The sequence below is a fragment of the Bos indicus genome, chromosome 2 (assembly GCF_029378745.1).
Source record: "Bos indicus isolate NIAB-ARS_2022 breed Sahiwal x Tharparkar chromosome 2, NIAB-ARS_B.indTharparkar_mat_pri_1.0, whole genome shotgun sequence".
NCBI lineage: Eukaryota > Metazoa > Chordata > Mammalia > Artiodactyla > Bovidae > Bos > Bos indicus.
In genome coordinates this window covers 13,430,837-13,449,108 of record NC_091761.1, presented here as the reverse complement: position 1 = coordinate 13,449,108, position 18,272 = coordinate 13,430,837, and the positions used below count along the sequence as shown (strand labels likewise).

At 38.6% G+C, this 18,272-nt stretch overlaps 1 protein-coding gene across 2 annotated transcripts in view; it reads left to right on the top strand.

Annotated features, from left to right (window-relative positions):
• Nucleotides 1–1,421: 1,421 nt before the first annotated feature.
• The window catches only part of NUP35 (nucleoporin 35), a 46,769-nt gene continuing 29,918 nt past the window's right edge, over nucleotides 1,422–18,272 (top strand). The window contains exons 1-4 of one of the 2 annotated variants that reach the window (XM_070802584.1): nucleotides 1,422–1,508; nucleotides 11,080–11,250; nucleotides 13,419–13,546; nucleotides 17,090–17,150. In XM_070802584.1, coding sequence (XP_070658685.1) covers nucleotides 11,091–11,250; nucleotides 13,419–13,546; nucleotides 17,090–17,150 — 349 coding nt within the window. In that variant the 5' untranslated portion in view covers nucleotides 1,422–1,508; nucleotides 11,080–11,090. Of the gene's footprint in view, nucleotides 1,509–7,433; nucleotides 7,808–11,079; nucleotides 11,251–13,418; nucleotides 13,547–17,089; nucleotides 17,151–18,272 lie in introns of those variants that run through there. The other variant, XM_019969689.2, reaches the window with a different exon arrangement.

Below are 18,272 nucleotides of genomic sequence, written 5' to 3'. Positions count from 1 at the left end.
AAATAATGTATAACACCTGAAAATTATGTTTTTTAGAATAGTTTTACATTCATAGCAAAACTGAACAATAGGTATGGAGATGTCCCACATACCTTCTGCCCTCACATATGTTTAGCCTCCTCTTTTATCAACATCTCCCACCAGAGTGTACATTTGTTGTAAGTGGTGAAACTACATTGAAACATCATTCAGTTCGGTTCAATTCAGTTCAGTCGCTCAGTCGTGTCCCACTCTTTGCGACCCCATGAATCGCAGCACGCCAGGCCTCCCTGTCCATCACCAACTCCCGGAGTTCACTGAGACTCATGTCCCTCGAGCCAGTGATGCCAGCCAGCCATCTCATCCTCTGTTGTCCCCTTCTCCTCCTGCCCCCAATCCCTCCCAGCATCAGTCTTTTCCAATGAGTCAACTCTTTGCATGAGGTGGCCAAAGTACTGGAGTTTCAGCTTTAGCATCATTCCTTCCAAAGAAATCCCAGGGCTGATCTCCTTCAGAATGGACTGGTTGGATCTCCTTGCAGTCCAAGGGACTCTCAAGAGTCTTCTCCAACACCACAGTTCAAAAGCATCAATTCTTCGGCGCTCAGCTTTCTTCACAGTCCAACTTTCACATTCATACATGACCACTGGAAAAACCATAGTTATCACCCCCTCGAATCCATAGTTTACATTACTTTGGATTCACACTTGGTGTTCTACATTCTTTGGGTTTGACAAACTTAAAATAACATGTATCCACCATGATAATATCATACAAAATAGTCTCACTGCCCTGAAAATCCTGTGTTCTGCCTATTCACCACTCTCTCCTATAGATATATGTAAGTTTTGATGTTGTCTTTTTACTTCCAACAGGTGTTAGTGAGTGAGTGAGTGAAAGTCTCTTAGTGGTGTCCAACTCTTTGTGACCACATGGACTATACAGTCCGTGGAATTTTCCAGGCCAGAACACTGGAGTGGGTAGCTTTTTCCATCTCCAGGGGATCTTTCCAACCCAGGGATCAAATCTAGGTTTCCCACATTGCAGGTGGATTCTTTACCAGCTGAGCCACGAGGGAAACCCCTACAGGTGTTAAGAACTATCTAATCGGTTAAAAGACAAGTGAGTCAGCTAAGCTGATACCTCTTTTGATGTTTGGCTACCCTCTTTCTGCCAGTTGTTTACTATAATGAAATCAGAAAACACTGGTAAGTTTCCAAATATAATCTTGATTTTAATTTGTAAAGATGTAGCTTTGGCCATTACTGTTTATAGTGATCAGACAATGCAAATAACAACTAATTGATTTGCATTTTTTTTTTCTGGACAAAATCCCTATGTCTTAAACACCACAAAGCTCTTTTGGAGATCACTTGTCCCTGGGCCCTATGAAATCATGGTCTCTCCAAATGCTTTATGTGACATCACAATCTACGTCATGGCCTGTCCATGCTACACCAGCTGCCAGAAGCTCAGATGATGGGAACATGAGTGCGACAATGTTGCCTCTCTTGGCTCTCTTTTCAAAGGTGACAAACTCTATTCTTTCCCTAAATTCTTACCAAAGGTGGATATCATTTTTCTTTGCTTCAGTGTCAAAATTCTTTGCTTTTATTTTTAAAGTAGACTAGGAGTGGGATTTAATAATTTAGGTTTATATACAAACATTGCATATTAATGACATTTATAAATAGGTTGATGAATATTCAGTGTGTATGATAGACACACGGTAGTTTGGCTGCAAATACATCAAATATATTGAAAATTAATACATTTTGAGACTTCATGTCTCAAATACATTTCTGACTTTTTAAAAATTTGTGTTTAGAAGAAAGTTGAAATGTATATAGCTGGAAACTAATCTTCAGATTGGACTCTCTGTAGCCGTAGGGATTTCACCCAAGTGCTTCAGGGGTTATTTGAAGGTGATAATTGACAGCTGAGGGGGCAAGAATCCTGAGTTAGTGGGACTTGCACTTTTCCTGTTTTTTTTCTTCCCCTCAACCAGAGTGGGTCTGTTGTAGGTATTAAGTATCTGCCCAAAACCTTGTTAAATGAAACAGTATTCCATATAAATCTGAAAATCAATGATCTACAAAAATAACACTTGGGTGGAATCATATGTCACTGGAAGGCAGCATTCAGAGAACCACAAATCCAGAATAGAAATAAGGAACAGGTGTTCCACTTTGACATTTTATTTACCGTGTTCAGAAAAGAAAGTAGGAAAGCAAGTATTGCAATTAAGATAATAATATCCATGTACAGAAGACTATGATGAACATGCAGTATTTCTAAAGATTGTAGTTTAACAAGAAACATAAAAAGTAAGATTGTGCTATACAATGGTATTCATTCAAGATAACCCATTTTATCTCACTTTATAGAAATTTCATTTTACCAAAAAAGGATAAACAGAACTACAAATAGGTCTTCAATTTATAATATGTATAATGAGCACTTCTGGAAGAATTAACGTGTAAAATTATTTTAAACATTTTAAAACATGAAAATTGCATCAAATAAGTTGTATCAGATAATTACACTTATTTATATAGAGTTTGGCATTAAAATTTGTTCATTTACTTTTTCAACATAGTTTTATTGGAAAGTGATAGAAAAACAGAATAGAAAATATTACGATCCTGTCCTCAAGAAAATTCATCTAGTAGGGCTGAAAAGAAAACTTAAAAAACAAAAACAAGTATCTTGTAGCAAATGAGTTGCAGAAATGATGTGTTATACATTTTGAGATGAAACGATTAGCTGGCAGGGCTGGAGCAAGTTTCATGGTGGGAGAGAGCTGCCACTTACAATAACAGGAATTTGTAAATTGCGGTGGAAAGCAAAGAGATGCTGAACAGGGCTACTGCTGTGAGCAAGGAGTATAATGTGAAGATCTTTCACAAAATGTTGAAACACTTGCAAAGGGGAATAATGGGAGAATTGATTGGAGCAGAAAGCTACGGTGAGAGAGTGAAGAGACTGTTTTGAAACTGAGGTTCTCAACCACGCCTGGTGAAGGTAGGGTGACAATATATATTCCTTTTAGGGTGCCTGTTGAATCAGCAAAAGAGATGCTCCTACTGTCCTGTCTCAGTTTGTTTGGGCTGTTTGCTTCCCTGGTGGCTCGATGGTAAAGAATCTGCCTTCAATGCAGGAGGCATGGGTTTGATCTCTGGGCTGGGAAGTTCCCCTGGAGAAGGGAATGGCTACCCACTCCAGTATTCTTGTCTGAAAAATTCCAAGGACAGAGGAGCCTGGCAGGCTACAGTCCACGGGGTTTCAAAGAGTCGGACATGACTGAAGTGACTCAGCACACACACAGTAGAATACCATAGACTCAGGGGAATATATAAACAACAGAAATTTATTTCTTCAAAGTTCTGGAGGCTGGGAAGTCCAAGATCAAGATATGGCAGATTTGGTGTCAAGTGGGAACCTGCTTCCTGGCTTACAGACAGCATCTTATTGCTCTATGCTCACATGACCAAAGGGATTGGGGAGCTCTCTGGATGGTTTCTTGTGTAAGAGCGCTAATCTCATTCATGAGGACTTAACCCTCATGACCTAACCACTTCCTAAAGTTCCCAGCTCCCAAATAACATCATACTGGGTGTTAGGATTTCCAACAAATGAAATATGGGAACACAAATATTCAATCTATAGCAATTTCCACCCCCCAAAGGATTCTGATTTTCCTTTTGTTGCCTGGGTGAGAATGTATACAGTGTAATGGGAGACACTATTGGTTGGCATGTGCTGCACACGTGAAGCTTGTGAAGTTGAAGAAAAGGAGGCTACTGTAGGGAGTGGGAAGTTGGTGAGAGTTTTGGACAGCTGACTAGTGTGTACAAGGATGGGAGCATTGGATGGTGGTGTTTGGTGGGAGAGATTGAAGGCATGGCGTTCTTAAGAGTTGACTGCAATTGTCTAGGCATTGAGGAGAGAGAAAGAATAGGACTTGGTATCTGAATGTTTGATGGAAGGGAAAATGGAAACCAGAAAAAGCAAAACGGACCAGGCAGTGTACTAAGCATATTGTTATTGTTAAGTCACTAAGTCGTGTTCGAATTTTTTGCACTCCCATGGACTGTAGCCTGCCAGGCTCCTCTGTCCATGGGATTTCCCAGGCAAGAATACTGGAGTGGGTTGCCATTTCCTTCTCCAGGAGATCTTCCTGACCCACGGATTAAACCCAACTCTCTTATGTCTCTTGCCTTGGCAGGCAGATTCTTTACCATTGAGCCGACAGGGAAGCCCGTACTAAGCATAACCACCTTTCAAAGTAGGTATTGTTTCTATTTTACAATCTAAAGAGATTTAATACAAATCGAAGTAATACAGGACTTAAGTGTATCAGTTGGACTTTGAATAAATGTCTGTATCATTTTAGACTCTACTCTAACATACTGTGATTTTGAATTTCTAAGAGGTCAATAGAAAAAGGGACAACTGGAATGGGGCTGCTTTTAGGGTAAGATGAGTTTATTTTTGAGGCTTGGTGTGCTGGTAGATTGTTCATCAAGCATCTGGGAAAGTATCAGTTGGCTTTAGAGAGAGCTGGGGTTTATAATATTGGATTTTTTTTTTTTTTTTGCATAGACATGACAATTCACAAGGACTCCCAGAGAGAACATAAAGAATTTAAGAAGAGAGGGGACAAAGTCTTGACTATTAATAATATGTCCAGGTTAGAATAAAGTAGGATCAGGTATAGAAAAACCAGACAAAGATTAGAAAGTTATGGGATAAAATAGGAAGTGTAGCCTCACCAAAAACATGGACAACACTGTCTAGACAAAAAGATGGTCAAAGCTGTTGACTACTGCAGATGTCAAGAAGACAGGCTTAATCTGCCCACAAGGAGAAAAAGAGCTGGGGATCAGTAGTTTCATAAGATTTACATAGTAGCTAGTATGTAATGAATTAAACAACAAATGGTGAAGTTAGGGAAATAGATCATCTATGAAAATCTGTAGGCTCTAATTTTGAGATCTTGAGAAAAGGAGAGAAAATGTGAGAGAAATTAGTGCATGGTAGCTAGGAGAAAGAGAAAAGACATAAGAAAGTTTCTGTGAGAGGGACAAGTAGGCATCTTTATAACTTGATAAGGAAAGAGACAGTTAAAGGGTAGAAGACTGAAAAGCAACTGAAGGAAAATGGGTTTCTTAAAGGAAAGAAAGTGTTTTAATTTGAAGAATACTAAAAATAGTAAATAATGCCTATAATCTACTACTAAAAGTTATATAAGGTAAAATAAGGGCCCTTCTTAAATCCCCTGATTTACAAACCCCTCTCCCATTCTACCTTCCCTGTTAATACTTTTGAAGGAATGTTTTCTAGATTTTTCCTTCATTTAAATAAGCGTCTCTGTCTCTGTCTCTCTGCATCTGTTCTCAGATGTATACTTTTTGTTAAGTTAAAATGATGCTATATAATGTTTTCAAATTGCTTTTTTCACATCAACCATGGAGATTTTTCTAGATCAATACATACAGTCACATATCCAATCCATTTTATTCTTTTTAACAGGTGCATAATGTTCTTTTATTTGGCTAGATCATAATTTATATTGAAATCCCTTCGTTGATGAACTTTTCTTGGTACCTTATTTCTAGAAAGGGAATTGCTGGGTGTGGTGGCCTGAATAGAACCTCCAAAGATATTCACATTTTAATCTCTGGAATCTATGAATGTTACTTTATAGACATGATTATTAACTTAATCACCACAACTGGTTACCACCGTGGGAAGATTATCTTGGATTGTCTGAGTAGCCCTAAATGTGATTACAAAGGTCCTTATAAAATGGATGCAGAGGGGGATTTTACTAAATAAGAAAAAGACCATGTGATGACAGAAGCAGAGAAGTAGTGTCAGAGGTAGAAGATGCTATGCCTCTGGCTTTGAAGCAGGAGGACAGGGCCAAAAGCTAAGTACATAATATATGGTTAGCCTTTAGAAGTTAGAAAAGCAAGGAAACAGATTCTCCCTTGGAGCCTCTTGAAGAAACCAGTCTTGTTGACACTTTGGTTTTAGTCCTATAACAATCATTTTGGATCTCTGGCCACTAGAACTATAAAATATAAATTTGTGTTGGTTTAAGCCATGAAGTTTGTAGTAATTCAGTATGACTGCATCTGAACATGATTACATCTGCAAAGACCCTATTTCCAAATAAGGTCACATTCATATGTATTGGAGGTTAGGATCTTAACATTTATTTTGGGGGACAGAGTTCAACCCATACATAACATCTGTTAAGAAAAAGTCACTTCATCTGTAAGTGGTTTTAAGCTTTGATTTCTGGAAACTTGTCGTTTGATGCTGGAATTGTTATTGCTGCTGCTGCTGCTGCTGCTAAATCGCTTCAGTCGTGTCCGACTCTGTGCGACCCCAGAGAAGGCAGCCCACCAGGCTCCCCCATCCCTGGGATTCTCCAGGCAAGAACACTGGGGTGGGTTGCCATTTCCTTCTCCAATGCGTGAAAGTGAAATGTGAAAGTGAAGTCGCTCAGTCGTGTCCGACTCCTAGCGACCCCATGGACTGCAGCCTACCAGGCTCCTCCGTCCATGGGATTTTCCAGGCAAGAGTACTGGAGTCGGGTGCCATTGCCTTCTCCGGGAATTGTTATTACCTCACCCAAATTAGAAAAATCCTGGCTGGATTTGGGATTTCAGGAAAACCCCAGAGGAAATAGGGAGGATGGTGACTATTTGCAGGATATAGTGAGTTTGGTATGGACCAGAGAGCATATCAGAATATACACATGTAGCATATGACTTTAATAAAATTAGTAAGTGAGCAAAACTAAAAAACACATTTTTTTCCTTTTATTTCCTTTTATTTAAAAAATTTTTATTTTATACTATAGTTGATTAACAATGTGTGTTAATTTCAGATGTACAGCCAACTGATTCAGTTATACATGTACATATATGAATTCCTTTTCAAATTCTTTCCTCATTTCAGTTATTACAGTGTTGAGCAGAATTCCTTGTGTTATACAGTAGGTCCTTGTTGGGTATCTGTTTTAAAACTAGCAGTGTGATGTGTCAGTCCTAAATTCCCAATTTATCGCTCCTCCCTATCCTCTCCCCTTGTTAATCATAAGTTCTCTATTTTTGTTTTGTAAATGAGTTCATTTGTATCATTTTTTTTATTCTGCATATAAGCTATATCATATTTGTCTTTCTTAGTCTGATTTACTTCACTCACTATGATAATCTCCAGGTCCATTCATGTTGCTGCAAATGGCTAAACAACTTATTTTCACACACACATATTGATAAATACAAGGTGTTTGTGTGCGCGCTCTTCAAATGATATCTAAAGAAAAGCAGCAGCCACTCTAGTGTTGCCTGGAGAATCCCAGGGAAGGGGGAGCCTGGTGGGCTGCCGTCTACGGGGTCGCACAGAGTCAGACACGACTGAAGCGATTTAGCAGCAGCAGCAAACTCTCGCTAACTATGGAAGCGTTACAGTAACTTGTGTTACTATACGACTCAAGCACCAGCAAATCAGGAGGCTCACAGTTGAGCAAGGAAGTCCTGAAATCACAACTTCCACGTTGTTTCATCACTTTACCAGAAAAATTCTTCCCGCTCAAGTAGTCCGAGAAGATTGCTGCCCTATGCCAAAATGGCAGCGCCGGCGCCACAACAGATACAGCGCATGTCTGGAAGTTACGCAATCCCATAAGGTAGCGCGGCCCCACCCGTGGGGAGAGTTTCCGCCATTTTTGAAAATCAGGAAGGTCCGGGGGTGAATACCGCTGCTGCTGTGATGGCAGCCTTTGCCGTGGAACCCCAGGCGCCCACGTTGGGTGAGTAAAAAACTGCTTTTCCTCGCTGGCACCGCGATGCACACTGTAAGCTTGGAAGCGGGCACGCTGAGAGACAGTAATCGTAGGGTCTCGTCTGCTAATTTCAAGCCTCAAAGAGCTAGCCCTTTGGCTCGCCCCCAGGTTCCAAGTCCGCCCCCTTCTCTAGGCGTCGCCACCCTGTAGCTACCAAGGGGGCTCCGGGACGCTGCGGGCTCCGAGGAAGTCGAAGAAACGGCGGTCTTGTGGTGGTGACTAAGCCGCTTGGTATACTTCCCACAAGCCAGATCCAGACCTGTCCATACCTGAGACTTCGCCGGCACGGCAGACGCTTATGCTGGGTTCCCGGATCCTGTGAAGCGTTGGTGGGAAGGTCGTCACCTGTGAACACGTGGGTGGGCGGTGCCCTGGAGCGTGGTCACCTTTCACGGCTGCTCGGTCACCTGGGCTTCTCGTTACTGCTTGATTCCAACTCCTCCCGGGATTCGCAAAAGGAATGTGTTGTTAATGGAAACTTGAGTTGTTCGATATTTAATTAACCAGGTGATGGCAACCATTCAGATATTCCCTTAATAGGAAGCCATGAGTTCGCTTCATTTTCTTTATCTTGGGAAAAATGACTCTATTGTAGAGGATCTTTTCCTCGACACGTAATGATTCCAACCAGTCCATTCTAAAGATCAGTCCTGGGTGTTCTTTGGAAGGAATGATGCTAAAGCTGAAACTCCAGTACTTTGGCCACCTCATGCGAAGAGTTGACTTATTGGAAAAGACTGATGCTGGGAGGGATTGGGGGCAGGAGGAAAAGGGGACGACAGAGGATGAGATGGCAGGATGGCATCATCGACTTGATGGACGTGGCTTTGGGTGAACTCCAGGAGTTGGTGATGGACAGGGAGGCCTGGCGTGCTGCAATTCATGGGGTCGCAAAGAGTCGGACACGACTGAGCAACTGAACTGAACTGAATGATTTAAAAAAATCATTTCCGTTATATAATGGGGGCATTAAAAAAAATCTTGCGTGTCAACCTTGGATGTCGATTATTGTGTGTATGTGTCGGTTGAGTTGTGGGTTTTGTGAGAACCGTGGAATAGCTTAAAACAGAAAATAAACCATCTACTATAATAGAGATGTATTTGAAAATCGCTAAGAGTCGGACACGACTGTGCGACTTCCCTTTCACTTTTCACTTTCATGCATTGGAGAAGGAAATGGCAACCCACTCCAGTGTTCTTGCCTGGAGAATCCCAGGGATGGGGGAGCCTGGTAGGAGGCCGTCTATGGGGTTGCACAGAGTCGGACACGACTGAAGTGACTTAGCAGCAGCACCTAATGGAACACTAAAACTATGGTTACTTCGACAAACAATGCTAGCTGAGTAAGACACACCACTTAACATTTTAGGAGTAGAGACTCGGAAATGGAAATTTAAGACTTGAGGATCCAACAATATAACTCTTAAGGAAAATTAGTCTGAGGGCTCGGTGGTTAGTGACAGTTTAGTTAAGAGTCCTTTGGCTCTCCTCACTTTGGTTATTTCTGTTGTATCACAGTATGTATTTAGATGTGTCAAAAGTTTTTGGACTTAATTTTTAGTATACTTGCTGCTGCTGTTGTTTAGTCGCTAAGTCATGTCTGACTCTTTTTCGACCCCATGAAAGGTTCTTCTATCCATGGGATTTCCCAGGCAAGAATCCTGGAGTGGGTCGCCATTTCCTCCTCCAGGGAATTTTCCCGAGCCAGGGATCCATCCTGTGTTTCCTGCCTTGGCAGGCGATTCTTTACCACTTCGCCACTTAGGAAGCCCATATATGTTTTTTTTTTTTTTTTTTTTCTTTTGGGGCTGGGAGATGGTACCTAAAACTTTGTACTTTGAGTTTATAAATATATGTTCGTAATAGCTTTTGTTTAGACTTTTGATTTGATTTTAGTATTATGTTCTTCGGAAATATGTAGTAGTACCATGGTAACATAGTAACTAGCACTTTGAAGTAATTACAATGTAATATAGCTCTTCACACCTATTTCAGTATTTGCTTTCTTTTCCTTTTTCATGTGCTTGCATTGTTACTATCAAGGTCTGCTATGAGAAATAAGAGGAAGAGTAATTAATTGACAGCATTTGGATAGTACTAAGCACAATTTTGAGGCAGTTAAAATTACAGTGTAGTTAATAAGGGCTGTATAAAATATCAAGTGTTTGAACTTTCTGAGTTCCATAAATCACAAATCAGCTTTGTCAGATAATTGAAAAATTAAATTTTCATAAGCAGAAATTGCAAATTCTACATGTACACAGTAGGTTTTGGCTTTTAAGGTACTATTAGAATAATAATTGTAATAACTAATATTTGTGAGTACTGATTGTATATTAGGCACTTGAGTTAAGTGCTTTATTTGCTGTCTTTCTAATCAAAGCTGGGTGCTGTGATTATGTCCATCTTTCTGAAAAACTTGAAACCAGGTCTCTTGACTCCAGAGCTCCTGTTCTCCTTACTGTGCTATTTTGTTTTGAAATTAGAGGAAGTTATAGCTTCCTTATTTTCATAGTTGGAATAATAATATTACCTAGCCTATAAATTGTGAAAAATAATTTTGAATGGATCATCATGAAGTATCAGTTCTCCTCTTAATTGGTTTTCTGTTAGGGAGACTTATTGATTATTCCTAACTTTATTTTTTTTGTGTGTGTGTGCTTATTCCTAACTTTAAAATGAATGGTTTTAAAAAATTACCCAAAGCATATTTCTTAGTTGGTATGCTGTCATCACTGTTATTTCATACGTGCTTTAATGTGTGCATAATTACACTTTTATTACAGAAATGACCGTGGTTTTTGTGTATGGGGAAAGAAAAATGGGACATATAGCTAAATCTGTTGTGTCTAATTTGCTTAGACTTTATGTTGGTAGTGCATCCTGTCCTTGTTTTTGGTTGTTACATAGTAGAAACTGCCAGAAATGGAAAGAAGTTGTTCTGTATGTAGTAGGGATTTTTTTTTTTTAGTCAATAAGCAAAAATTTAAAAATAAATGTTGATTCTTAAATCTATGAAATAATGTAAACATCTGTCAAATATTATTTTGTTAATGCAAAATATTTTCATATTTTTCTGGAAAAATTTTATGATTTTTAAAATAATTTAACTGTGGTTTTGTAATATTTAACAATTTTTATTAAATTCTCAAAATTGTGTATACTGGTCCTTGTATCTTTTTGTTACCTATTATTACATTGAAGTCCTTTCTCTGTATTTTATTTTCTGATTCATTTAGGATCTGAACCAATGATGCTGGGTTCACCCACGTCTCCAAAGCCAGGGGTTAATGCCCAATTCTTACCTGGATTTTTAATGGGGGATTTGCCAGCTCCAGTGACTCCACAGCCTCGATCAATTAGTGGCCCTTCCATAGGAGTAATGGAAATGAGATCACCTTTACTTGCAGGTAGGTAAATGTTTGGGCTTCCCTGGTGGCTCAGCCATAAAGAAACTGCCTGCCAATGCAGGAGATGTGGGTTGGATCCCTGGGTGGGGAAGATCCCTTGGAAAAGGAAGTGGCAACCCACTCCAGTATTCTTGCCTCGGAAATCCCATGGACAGAGGAGTCTGGCAGCCTGCAGTCCATGGGGTCTCAAAAGAGTTGGACATGACTTAGTAACTAGATGACAACAAAGGTAAATTGCTTAGTGTAGTTTTAAGTACTATCAGTACATGTACCAGAATTTTAAAAAGAGGAGTGAGGTAGCTTTCACCTTCGTCACCTAAAATTATTGAAACAGGTGTAAGCAATATAATTTACTTTAATTCTAAGAATCCCTGAAAATATGCATACTGCATTTTATTCAATCTAGCATTGATTGTAACACCATTAAGCACCACTAGGAAAGAGAAGCACTAAATATGATACACCATTTGCCATTTTTGTTAATTATTCCTATTTCGGAGATGTTAAAGTGTGTTTGGGTGGGGGAGGGGAATATGGTCATTCAGCTTCAGCTGGATTCAATTTAAAAAATTTGTCTTAATATAATAACAGCAAATATTCAGTCAAAAGAAATATAATTTGTAAATTTGTAGATACGAATTTGACTTCTAGTGTTAGTGAGTTAAGATTCTTACTCACTGTGTTTAGTGAAAGGACTTACTCCACAAACTATGCTCTGCAGTTGCCAGCACAAAATATTGTCATGTAAACAAAACATCTAATACAGGACTCTTTTAGCAAACAAATATTTTAAAAGATAATTTGGAAATTTTGACCATGAATAGTGAGAGCTACAGAAATGGTTGAATTCCAAATGTGAGCTAATAAGTGTTTTAATAGATGTTTAAATGGAAATTCTTTTTTTAATTGTCCTTAAGGTATTATTGGGCTTCCCAGGTGGCGCTAGTGGTAAAGAACCCACCTGCCAGTGCAGGAGATGTAAGAGACTTGGGTTTGATCCCTGGGTAGGGAAGATCCACTGGAGGTGGGCATGGCCAACCCACTCCAGTATTCTTGCCTGTAGGATCCCATGGACAGAGGAGCCTGGTGGGCTACAGTCCATAGGGTGGCAAAGAGTCAGACACTACTGAAGCAACTTAGCGTGCATGCATGTGAGGTGTTATTTGTGTTAAAGTGGTTTATAATTTTTTTTTTTAAAGATCAGGGAGAATTATCATAAGTTATAACTGAAGCGATTCAGTTAGAAACATTATCTTGGACAGATTATTTATTTTTACATATTTCAAGTGTGTTATTTTATTGTTGTAGCTACCATATATTAAGTATTTATGAGCCAGGGAGTATCCTAAGCATTTTATGTTATCTTATTCTTTTATCAGTCTTAAAGAGTAGTTGGTACTGTCTCTGTTTCTTAAAGGAGTAAACTGATGCTAAATGCGGTATAGAGCTTGCTGGAGCTCGCTGGTTAGTGACCACAGGCGGTTAAAGGTTGGGCCAGTCTCGTTCTATAGCCTGTGCTCTGGTGTGCATGGCTTTTGCTGCACCGTCTTGACTCAGACATTAGTCTTACAGAAGATGTGGGCTGCTCTACTACTTGACACTGATGATTCTCTGACCTAAGAAGGCCTCTTTGTAGCCCCCAAAGTTGATCCTTTTCCTGTATGTTTATTATGTACTTTAATAAATTTTTACTGTGAGAAACATGGGAATTTGACAGTCAAATTCCACATTAAAATATTATATTTTTTCAGGTATATACAAATTAGAGCTGTTTGGTATTCTACTTTCAAGTGAGAAATAGGATTAAATTTGATATTGAATTGTTAAGCATTTTGTAGAGAAAACAAAAGTTGTACGCATTCACTAAAAACTAACATTTCTATATAGTCCTTGTTCTGGAACCTTTTGTTCAAAGGGCAGTCTATGGATCACCAATATTGGCATCACTGGCAGCTTGTTAGAAATTCATAATCTCAGGCTCCATCCCACATGGTCTGAGACAGAACCCGAATTTTAACAAGATGCCCAAGTGACTCTGTGTATTAAGGTTTGAGAAACATTGGGAGATAGGAGTTTAAGCCTTATTTTAAAAATACTAAAGGATCTTACCAGATAGATGGAAGATTTATTTGTTTTCTCACCTGACTATGCTGTTTGTACATTGTTAGGTGGATCACCACCACAGCCAGTTGTACCAGCTCATAAAGATAAAAGTGGAGCTCCGCCAGTTAGAAGTATATATGATGACATTTCCAGCCCAGGACTTGGATCAACACCTTTAACTTCAAGAAGACAGGTGATACACATATCCTCATTTATGGCCATGCATACTCATTTCATGTTTTCATGTGGTTATACAGTGAGGGTCAGTAATTTGAAATGTTTCCCTGAAGTCTGTTTTAGTATAACTCTGTTGCATAGGAATAAGCATTAGGGACAGTTACCATAGAGTCTACTGTTTACTCTATGGTACATAGTCAGTGGTTGTTTAAAAGTTCAATATACATAGTTTTGTGACAGAACAAATGAAGATCCAGGGTTTTATCCAGATCTCAGGTACCTTGTGATGATTTGAGGTCATTATTTTTAGGGATGGTTTATTAGTATAAGACTGATGCTCTTTGGAAGGAAAATTATGACCAACCTAGATAGCATATTCAAAAGCAGAGACATTACTTTGCCAACAAAGGTCCTTCTAGTCAAGGCTATGGTTTTTCCAGTGGTCATGTATGGATGTGAGAGTTGGACTGTGAAGAAAGCTGAGTGCCAAAGAATTGATGCTTTTGAAGTATGGTGTTGGAGAAGACTCTTGAGAGTCCTTTGGACTGCAGGGAGATCCAACCAGTCCATCCTAAAGGAGATTAGTCCTAGGTGTTCTTTGGAAGGAATAATGCTAAAGCTGAAACTCCAGTGCTTTGGCCACCTCATGTGAAGAATTGACTCATTGGAAAAGACTCTGATGCTGGGAGGGATTGGGGGCAGGAGGAGAAGGGCACGACAGAGGATGAGATGGCTGGATGGCATCACTGACTCGATGGACGTGAGTCTGAGTGAACTCCGGGAGTTGGTGATGGGCAGGGAGGCCTGGCGTGCTGCAATTCATGGGGTCGCAGAGAGTCGGCCACGACTGAGTGACTGAACTGAACTGAATACTCTTTTAGAGCTGTTCACTGTTTACTTATTTTACTAAAAATGCTTCCTTCTGCATGTTTATGAGTGATGGCCTAGTCTGTTCTGTAGGTGTTCTGATGGTGATGTTAAATCTTGGCTGGTGTGGATGTAGGTGTTCTGCCAGTGTCACTTTCAGTTATGGATTGCAAGGTAGAGATTCTCTGTTTTGATGGGACTGATAGCACAAAAAAGTGTCTAATACTTATGAAATGCCTGTAGTGTACATGCCCTGATCTCATGTATTATTTCATTTAATCCTCAAAATGACCCTGGGATGAATGACTCTTAGGAGCTTTATCTCATCATTGAGGAAACTAGGACACCAAAAGCCCAAGGCAGCCAGTCTGGTTGAGCCAGATTTTAAACCCAGGGAATATTGACTCTAGAGCCAGTGTTGACAAGAACGATGCTGTGCTAATACTACTATGATTAGTCTTGGTTGTCAGTTGAAAGGTAGTATTGATTTTTCTTTTAAGTAGCAAGTTTAGGACCTTTTATAGTCAAAAGTTTTCTCTCCTATTACTGTTATGCTTAGTAGGATACAGAAACAAAATGTTTCAGCTGAACTGGTAAGTTTATTGTATAAAGATACTTCTGCTGTTTGATTTGGAGGAATATTAAAGGCTTTTCTTTAAATCAAATATAGTATATTTATTGGCAAGTTTAAGAAAAGTAGAAAAATCTTTCAGTAAATTTTGATCATAGGCTTGATACACCTGGCCTACTGGGCCTATTTGTAAAGCAAAGCAAAGTTAATTCATTGTGTTAAACAGAATACTTTCTCTTACCAACACTTGTACACCTGCCCTCCTGTCCAGTGTAGTAGCTACTGGCCAAGTGTGGCTGTCGACGCTTGAAATGTGGCTAGTCCTATAATTAACTGAGATGTTGTTTTGTGGAAAGTTTTAAATCCTTCATTTTAGGTTAGAAGGATTGGTTAAGAAAAGAAGCCATTCATTACACACACAATAAACAGTTTCAATTCTTAATGAAGGCTTATTTGATTAATTTCAATATACTGCCACTAAGAGAAAAGAAATAGAAACAATAGAGAAAAGTAACTGCATACATATCACCAAATTGGGCCGAAACCCACATCCAGACTTGAATAGTGTTGGGAAGTCCAGAGGAACAGCAGTCTGGAGTCCCTTTTAGGCAAAAGAGTCCTGGGCGGTGTGTCCATTCCACGGGTGAGGTTTTTGGGGACTCCCGCTTATAGTTCCAAGCTGCAAAACAATACCATCATCCATTTGTGTGCAAAAATGCAGCTCTGGTTTTTAAGTTTTACATTGCTGTTTCTTTTACCTTATGAGTCATAAGACTTCTTAGACTTTGGGAGGCTGGCTAGGCCTCCAGGGGCTCAAGAAATTACAAATGCCACTCCCTTTCTTATCTAAAGTGCCACTTGATTTGCTGGTAACAGTTGGTGTGCTTGCTGGCAAGCACATAGCTTGGCATGGTCAGAAGTCAGTCAGAGGCCTGCTCTCCAGCTTCTGAAGCCTGAACAAGACTCCCTCCATTTTATTTATAATTTCCCTAACAGATATACATGCCTACTCTAAAACAGTTACTTGGTGTGGTTTGTGTTATGTTTGGACAGTATTGTGATAAACTTAACTAAGTCCAGAATATTCTGTTGTATTTTTCTAAAGGTTGATAGATAAATCTGATGTTTAATTTGGTATGAGGACCTCTGGCTTGTAAGTTTATGCCACCTTTCATTACTCCTCTGATAATACCTGGAAAGAAAGGGAGTTTATAGTTACTGCTATGTTCAAAATGTTTAAAAATCTTGTGAGCCATAATTTGTAGAGAAAGCTTTTGACTTGAAAGTTGCTAAGAATATTATTAAAGTCCAAATGAGTTTAACCCCCGGAGACTTTGGTCAGCCTCTCTCTACTCATAAGTTCTCATTAAGAATTGAACAATGAATTTTTATCTCCTTTTAATAATCTCTTGACATTTGGTCTGGTTGCTGGGTAATAACCAGATTTTAGATTTTCTTACTTTAATCAGAATCTATTAAAAAAATTTCTCTGTTTACTTCTAGAGAAAGAGCCTTTCTCATTCTTGATTAGCTATTATTGTTTTCTATTTTGTTTATAGAAAGATTTTTCAACTACTTGAATCTTTAATTTTCTCAGATTTAAAGGAACTAGTTTTTGTTACTTTTTACTAGTAGAGGCAGAGATATGCTGTTTACTGTGTAGACTGATTTGAATCTATACTATTTCATGGTTTGTAAATGTCAATTTAGGAATACAGTTTTGCCAACTTCTGTTTTTCAGTTTGAACTTTGATGATTTGAAGAATCACCATTATATCTGTTATTTCAAATACTGTATTTTAGATACTAAAAACAAATAGCAGTGTTACTGTTAATAAAAATAGTGTCTTTTTACCTAGTTCAGCTTTTCTTATTTTAAACATTATAATATGCCAACGAGTCTGCCTTTTTAGATTAGTAGTGTTCAACTTAAAAAAAAAAATCAACAACAAAACAAGCAAACTTAGAAAGTACTCTTCAATTGTGAGCTAATAAGAGGCGTTGCCAGTACCTGGTAAACATTCAGTTGTCTGTTGAATGAAGTTCTTCAACATTTATTGTGTTTATTTTATGGTTAGAACTTTGCATTTGACCTGAACACTTTCTTCTGTTTTTGCTTAGGCAAACATTTCAGTAATGCAGAGTCCTCTTGTTGGAGTTGTGACAACTACTCCTGGAACAGGTAAGCAATGCCTTTCAATACCAGTGACAATTTTTTACTCTTTGAATGAAGATAGTAAGACCTTTGTTGGTAATTGCCAAAATTTTGTCTTATTTTTCAAACTTGGAGACTTTCTCAAATGTCAGTAACTTTCTTTAGGAAGGAAATATTTGTATATTGGTTCTTTCCTGAACTTACAGATAAGGTTATGATATTCTACTGAAAAGCATTAAGAATTTAAAAAAATTATGTATTAGTGTCTCCTGAATTGTTAAAACTGTAATTAAAAAATAAGTTGCAATTGAGAAGAAGAGGAATGCAGACTGAATAATAAAGATGTTTTGAGAGATATTAATGCATAGCTGTAATGAATGTCATTGACTACAAATAGCCATTGATTATATCTCGTTTTTCTTTAAGATTAATGGTATTTCTGTCACTGTCAGCATCATCATAAGCACAGCTTTTCCAACATATTTATGTATTTATATTTATAATCTATCAAATGTTCATTCAGCAAATACTTGGCATACAATCATGTAGTAGGCCCTGGGAAACTGGAAAAAATAGATAATCTTTGCCTTTGTGGAGCTTACATTTACTTATGAAATTTACATTTATAAGTAAAGTAAATAGTTTGTTAGAAGGTAGTATATTTTGTGGAGGAAAATTAAGCAGCAAAGGGAAGTAGGAGATAAGGGCTTATATAACTAAGGTAGCGTATTAGTTTTCTTTTGCTGCCGTAATATATTACCATAAACTTAAAAGTGGTTTAAATGATTCAGTGTATTATTTTTACAGTTCTGGAGGTGAGAAATCTGAAATGGGTCTCAATGGGCTAAAATCAAGGCATTGGTAGCCCATGTTAATTTATAGAGGCTCTGGGGAAGAATCCGTTTTCTGCCTTTTCCATCTTCTAGAGGCTGCCCACATTTCTTTCTGGTCCTCTTCCTCCATCTTTAAAGCCAGCAACATTGTATCTTTCTGATCATTCTGCTTCATGTCAAGTCTTGCTCTTTCTCTTTTAAGGACCCTGGTGAAGACTTCCAGCCCTTCTGGATAGTCAGGATAATCTCCCTTTTGTAATGTCATCTGATTAGCAATATTAACATCTGCAGTCCTAATTTTCCTTTACCATGTAAT